At 48.9% G+C, this 7,500-nt stretch overlaps 1 protein-coding gene across 4 annotated transcripts in view; it reads right to left on the bottom strand.

The window, feature by feature from the left end:
* Window positions 1-7,500, bottom strand: part of tmeff2a (transmembrane protein with EGF-like and two follistatin-like domains 2a) — an 87,430-nt gene that overhangs the window by 69,929 nt on the left and 10,001 nt on the right. For all 4 annotated transcript variants that reach the window (XM_048239479.1, XM_048239481.1, XM_048239482.1 and 1 more), the window contains exon 2: window positions 5,819-5,934. In XM_048239479.1, coding sequence (XP_048095436.1) covers window positions 5,819-5,934 — 116 coding nt within the window. The remainder of the gene's footprint in view (window positions 1-5,818; window positions 5,935-7,500) is intronic.

Below are 7,500 nucleotides of genomic sequence, written 5' to 3'. Positions count from 1 at the left end.
TGGAGACGAGAGGCTGCTGACGGAGATGAGCGCGGAGATAAAAGGCAGCTGTGTAAGACCCTGTAAGACACTGGGCCGGGGAGTCAGGTTAGCTGAGGCCCAGCAGAGCACATGCCAAACTCAAGCAGCTCTCTCCTCTCCTTTTCACCCCTCTCTCTTTCTCTCTCTCTCTCTCAACCTCTAATCACTCAAGCAACTCAAGAGAACAAGATATCTCTCTCTCTCTCTCTCTCTCTCTCAACATCTAATCACTCAAGCAACTCAAGAGAACAAGATAACTCTCTCTATCTCTCTCTCTCTCTCTCTCAACATCTAATCACTCTAGCAACTCAAGAGAACAAGATAACTCTCTCTCTCCCTTTCTTTCTTTCATTTTTTTTTGCATGAGAAATGAGCCTGGAAGCTAGTCATTGCCTCAAGGCCAACAACATAATTTCCCATCATAGATTCCTAGTCATAAATATACACATGCTTAACAAAGCACTTGGAACCGCACCAGTACGACTCATTCAATCGTCATTCACCACTTACTAAGCTGAAAAATGTATTAGTTAGCCTGGGAACACCCAGACCTTCACAATTGTACAATTGGGAGTGGGACTGGAAAAGATTCAAAGACTTCCAGCAGGGGTGTAACAATTCCAAAGAAATACATGTCCATGCTGGATTAGCGATTGTATTTGCGTGCCCATGCTTTAGGGACATTGGAAATGGGCTTCAATGTCCTCTTGGCCAGACTGACCTGCAGAATAAATCCCAAATTTGCTGAAAGGTCGTATGGGTATTCCCAGGCTATGAATTAGGGCCATCCACATATACTATACAGAGCTTGAGAGAGCAGCATTATTAAAAAGAAATCTGCTTTAGGTTCCATCAGTGGGACCATGGGGTATGATACACACACACACACACACACACACACGCACACTGTTACACACCACCCACAACTTATCACTACTGCCTTCCTCCACACATTCACACAAACACACACACACACACACACATACAGTTATTCCATGACATATTTCATCACATGCACGCAGCAAACCAACATTTTTATCACTAGCAACAAATGTCGGGGCGACAGGAGATACGGTCTGATTCACTGCTCAGTGCAGCGCGCGTCTCCCTGCATCTCCCCCTGCGCCTCACCCAGTCTCCCCCTGTCACTTCTTAGCACAGATCAAACGGAGCCCAGCCTGGACGGGTGTGGGGGTACTGCGGCTCCAGACGCAGCTGACTCACTGATCTCTCTCACAGAGAGGGTGCACCTGTGGCTCCAGGCCAAAGGGTGGAGGAAGGGCGGGCAGGGGGCAGACTCCTCATGCTCTTTCCCCAGCCCTGGCTAGCGTCTCCTGGCTCAGGGAAGATGCAGCCCTGCTCTTGGTGGTGGTGAGCACCTGATAGATGCCGAACGGAATGCTACGGACATGGTCAATAGATGTGCGTGTGTGTGTGTTTGTGTGTGCGTGTGGGAATGGGGAGGGGGGTATGAGGCTTTTGAGGGGATGGGTGTGGGGGGCTTTAGAGGATTGCAGCAGAAAATCGGGGAGCTTTTGTCAGATCATTAGCTTTGTACCGGGGGGGACGCATTGACCTGGTGCCCGAGGGAGGGATTACTGTTTACTCAAAGAATGCACACTTTCTGTGATGAGTCAGGCTTCCCTTTTATCCGGATCATCAGATGATGGCGGCTTCGGCACTCCTGCCCATGACATGGCACAGAGAGGAAACATATCCCAGCACAGTGATGACGATGGACACACACACACACACACACAGACACACACAAACACACACACACACACACACACACACAGACACACACACACAGACACACACGCACACACACACAGACACACACAAGCACAAACGCACACATACACATACACGCACACACACACACACACACACACACACACACACACAGACACACACAAGCACAAACGCACACATACACATACACACTCACACACACACACACACACACACACACACACACACACACACACACACACACACACACACACACGCACACACACACACTCATTTGATTTGTCACCTCCAGGACGGGAGAAGGTTCCTGCTCCATAAGATGGTGCATTTAGTCTAAAGCTGCACTTTCCCCAGGAGATTTACGGAGGAGGAGAGAAGGAAAGGGGAGGGATGGAGGGATAGAGGGAGGGAGAGAAGGAGGGATAGAGGGAGGGAGAGGAAAAAACAGATAAGCGCCATGTTACTCCAAGGTGGAAAAAAAGAATCTGCTTGGTGTCTCTGTGGATGAAGCATCCCCTCCACCCTGAGATGGAGATGTGCCTTGCTGTCGGCTGACTGAGTGACAAACTGTATTCCCATAATGCCTCAGTCGGAGTGGTGTGACAGGGGAGTGGGCCGATGAGAGTGTGTGTGTGTGTGGTGTGTGTGTGTGTGTGTAGGGGGGGGGGTGCAGAAAAGAGAGAGGGATCACTCAGATGGGAGGAGGGAACTTGGGCTTCTCTCTCTCTCTCACCCCCTCTCTCTCCCTCCGTCTCTGTCTCTCTCTACAGCTCTCTCTCCCTGGCGGGCTGCTGCTGATTGGAGCTCACTGAGACTGACACTCCACTCGGGGAACTCGGGTCCTCTGCGTGGCTGGAGACACGGCTCTGTGGTAATGGTGCCTGACAGGTTGGGCCGGGACACACGGAGAACAGCCGCCAAGGATCTGACACAGATGTTACACACACACACACACACACACAATACAATACACTCAACCATAATCGTGCCCTCAGTGTTCTTGCTGCTGGTGGCGTCCGGCTTACACTGAGCCGACCCTGACATATAGCAGCACCCCCCCACCCCAACCCTGCAGCCCCCACTAGTCATTGTTTTGTTGCCGTGGCGATCACACCACTTTAAAAAAATAAAAACATTCATTCTCGGCCCCTAGGAGCAGAACCACAATGTGCTGTTCCACAACGTGCAATTTCTGCGTTTTTTGTGATTTGAAATGGCACTCTTGGATTACAACTTGAGATCTAGCCTCAGGTCAAAATTCTCACAAATCTCTCTACACACAAATATGCACACAGATATCAAATACCACCAGTCAGACCAGTGGAGACTGTGTGTACGCTTCATTTATTCTTATATCAGATCCTGCAACTAAAACGCCATTTCTTCCAAAGAATCAAACCCACGGCCCATTAATAGAGCTGGGTTCAGGTAGCGTGTGAGCCAAGAACCGAGAACTGAGAACATGACTCTAGAGCGCTATCAACCCCTCAGGGTCAAGCTGCACTCCGTTCTTCAGAGCTAAATGTGGATGAAGGACACTTAAGCCTATGGAGTATTGAAATGAAATAAAGAAGCTCAAAGGCTGAGTGTCGTGAGTGTGAGAGACGCCACGCTACACAGGGACTCAGGGCCCACACAGAGGGTCATGCTGAGAGAGAGAGAGAGAAAAGAAAAGAAAGAAAAAGAAGCCAAAGAAAGAAAATAATCTGAACCCCTCCACCTGCCATGGTGGTGGTGGTGGAGGGGGGTCACTGTCCCCAGGTGCCCTCTCAGCCTGCCCCTCTTTTGTGAGGGGGTGGTAGAAACTGCATCCAGCACCACTGAATGCAGCCTATTCACTGTTGCTGGGCTGGGAAATACATGCAAATGTATGAGAGTGCGAGCTGTGATGATGGCCCACTGTAACCCCACGGGGCTGTCTGCCGCCGTATGGCCCTGGGTCTGCAGCAGTGGCGGAGGCAGTGAATGGCAGCCCTGCATGCCGATTTACAACGGGGATGCGAATGGCTCTGAAGGACACGGTGCCCTAACGCATGCGGCGTGCCTCTCGTGTCTCTCTCTCTCTCTCTCTCTCTCTCTCTCTCTCTCTCTCTCTCTCTCTCTCTCTCTCTCCTGGCCATTCGTCTGAGCCTGCCTGAGCCTGTTTTCTCTCATCTAATACCAATTCCTGGCACAGCTTGAGCGAGGAGTGAGGCTGAGTCTCCAGGAAAATGACAGTCCACCGACTGTTGAAAGAGAGACAGAGAGAGAGAAAGAGAGAGAGAAGGAAAGAGAGAGAGAGGAGGGGAAGCAAAGAGAACAAAAACAGAGATATATACATACTCAACAGCAAGTGACCAACCAGATCACCAAAGTTTTTAAGAAAAGGGAAGTTTCAAAACCAGGTTCGACACATTGAAAAGGCGCTTATCACCCAACTGAGCAGAAAGCAGCCCAACCCCTTTATCCACACTTCACTGGGTCGATGCTGTGCAGCCATGGCGATGGCATGGTCCATCAAAAACCTCCTCATCCAGAAAAGACAACTGCAGTCCCACTGACAGCACCGAGGACTCCAGCAAAGTCAAGCCCAGCCCGTGGCACTGAAGACAAGACACAAATCGCCCCAGACACATGACTGCACACAAGCCCTTTCCCACAGAGCCATGACAGAAACACCACATACAGTAGCCACACGGCCACAGACAAGGATCCCCCTCACAGGCTTAATATTATCATACTGTTATTATGAGAGAAGTGAGCGTGTCACACTCGGTCATGATCCGCGGACGGGTGCAGCGGCCATGTCAAAGACCCAGTGTGCAGAGGGCAAACAGTCTTCGCCCAGCGTCAGCGTCTGAATGATGTCCATTCATGCACAGATCAAAACGATGTCCTTTTCTTTGTGAGGACCAATGCTTCCCTCTCTCTGCTGCCCGAACCTCTCCCCCTACATCCTGGCTGGAGTTGGATGGATGCAGTTGCTTAATGAAATCAGGGAAACTAATGACTTTAAATATGCTGAGGTTGGTCTGGGAAACAGATATATGTAAATATCTATATGTAAATATGCGTATCAATGGTGCATGTACACATAGGCTACACACGCACGCACGCACGCACACACACACACACATGCACACACACACATGCACACACACACATACACAGACACACACACATACACAGACACACACAGAGCAGAGACGAGACGCATCGGCGTGTCTGAAATGCCATAGTCTGAAAAGCATAAAGGTAATGTCATTTATCTTGGCACGGCAACTAATGCTGCCCTGCACAAGAGTGGAGCTAAAAATAGCTGTCTGATCGAGTGTCTGTCTGTGTTGGAGCTGCGGAAGTGCTATTATGCGCTCGCGTTTCCACCAAACTTAGGCAGATGATCTGAGATCCCCAGCCCACCCCAACCGCACAGCACCACCACCCTCCACTCTGCCGTGTTTCCACATCCTGGGCCGAGACAGACAGGGATGTGGAAATGCAAGAGTCAATTCCATTTGACAAGATAAATAATCCGCGTGGCACCGGGTAGACAATGCAAAGTGTTTGTCGCCGAGGCTCTCGCAATAACCGCGTCTCATTTTCAAGAGCCTGCGAAGCCTCTCATGCATGGTTTCCACAGCAGATCTGTGCATAAAGAGCCTCTCATGCGTGATTTCTTGCTTCCCTCTCTCTCTCTCTATAGATCAAAACTTACACAGGGGAACATAAAGAAGGAGAGACTGGCTTTAGGAAGCCAATAGCACAGCACATGATCTTCTATCCAGCTGTTTCTAGCACAAAATTAACAGTCAAAATAATCATGAATAATCAAATAATCACCCAAGGTAATTTAAAACAAGGTGTTTTCTTTTCAACAAACAATGGGTGCCATTACAACATATAGCTATAATCTATTTATAAAAAAAATACATATGATCTATTTTTATGTCAGTCCTACCAGTCCTTTGACATGCTAAATAGGACGTAGATTCAATGGAGACTGACAAATGCACAATCTCTCAGCCTGCAAAAAGGCCCTGAATGACAGCAGGTGCTCTCTTACCTTGAAGTCACAGATGCATGTTATGATGTCCCCAATGCGAAGACACTCCCCATCAAACTTGCATGAGTTGGTGTCACACAAGAAGAGATCGGTATCCGGATCTGTGTCCTCATAACCTGCCAATAGCAAAGCGATCATATCAATAGGCTGCTCATGTGATTAATAACACATCATCGGGGTAGGGGAGGGACACTGCATGTACTCTGTGTGCAGACGGTAGATGTCTTTTTTTAGCGCGGAGCCACATTTGGTGTTGCCGCTGTTCTTAGATGGAATGAGTAACAATAGACAATAGACGTCTGGAGAACAGTGCTGAGACCCAATCCAGCATCAGCGAAGGTCTTTAACTGTCCTTAAATGCTCTGGCAGCCATTCAGATGGAATAGCTGGGGTCAACTAACAAGAACATACAACATACAAGATCCACTGTTTTTAACTACGTAACTACAATACATTTTATATGGAAATCTTCTCCATGCATGCATACTTCATATTAGCAATTATTACAGTAATTAGTTCAGGGTACAACAAATGAGATATTCATTATAATACATTAATAGCTTGAATAGCATTCTGTAATGAATATGCACATACAGTAAGTGCATATGAAATGAGCCAGCAGAGCCTTGTGTGGCAATGATATGGAGTAAATTGACTTGAATCAAATATGAATATACAATATTGCATTATTATCTTTATCACACATGTTATTGTTTGTTTGTATTTTGAGTAATCAGGTCCTTTGAAGGTCAGGTTAGAGGTCACAGAGTGTTGTTTGGTTGTAGCCTCCATGACTTTAGAGTGAGAGGGAATTAGGCCACTGCTCGTTACCGGACAGAGACAGAACGACTCATTTTCCCCAGGTTCTTGCTCAGGGCAGGACCAGAAGCTCCGTGGAGCATCCTTATGTAACCAGGATGCCTAATTAGCATGCCAATTAAAACAATTATCCAAGGACTTGGGATCGCAGTGAGGAGGTGTGTGTGTGTGTGTGTGTGTGTGTGTTTGTGTGTGTGTGCGGGGGGAGTCTGGGATCATTTGGGCCCCTTAAAGGCTGCCTCTGAGCATTGATGTGTGTCTGCATGTGTGCGGGGCCTCTGAGCATTGATGTGTGTGTGTGTGTGTGTGCGGGGCCTCTGAGCATTGATGTGTGTTGACATGGAAATGTGTTTTTCCTTCTTTTCTTTTCTCGGTCCTCTGTGTGCTGTGTGCTGTGTGCTGTGCTGTGCTGTGTGCTGTGTGCTGTGTGCTGTGCTGTGCGCTGTGTGCTGTGTGCTGTGTGTGCTGTGTGCTGTGTGCTGTGTGTGCTGTGCTGTGCTGTGCTGTGTGCTGTGCTGTGTGCTGTGTGCTGTGCTGTGTGCTGTGTGCTGTGCTGTGCTGTGTGCTGTGTGCTGTGTGCTGTGCTGTGTGCTGTGCTGTGCTGTGCTGTGTGCTGTGCTGTGTGCTGTGTGCTGTGTGCTGTGTGCTGTGTGCTGTGTGCTGTGCTGTGTGCTGTGTGCTGTGTGCTGTGCTGTGTGCTGTGCTGTGCTGTGCTGTGTGCTGTGCTGTGCTGTGTGCTGTGTGCTGTGTGCTGTGTGCTGTGTGCTGTGCTGTGTGCTGTGTGCTGTGCTGTGTGCTGTGTGCTGTGTGCTGTGTGCTGTGTGCTGTGCTGTGCTGTGTGTGCTGTGTGTGTGCTGTGCTGT

The sequence above is a fragment of the Alosa alosa genome, chromosome 3, assembly GCF_017589495.1.
Source record: "Alosa alosa isolate M-15738 ecotype Scorff River chromosome 3, AALO_Geno_1.1, whole genome shotgun sequence".
Classification (NCBI taxonomy): Eukaryota; Metazoa; Chordata; class Actinopteri; order Clupeiformes; family Clupeidae; genus Alosa; species Alosa alosa.
The sequence above is the reverse complement of the archived record's forward strand: the minus strand, read 5'-3'. Positions and strand labels throughout refer to the sequence as shown.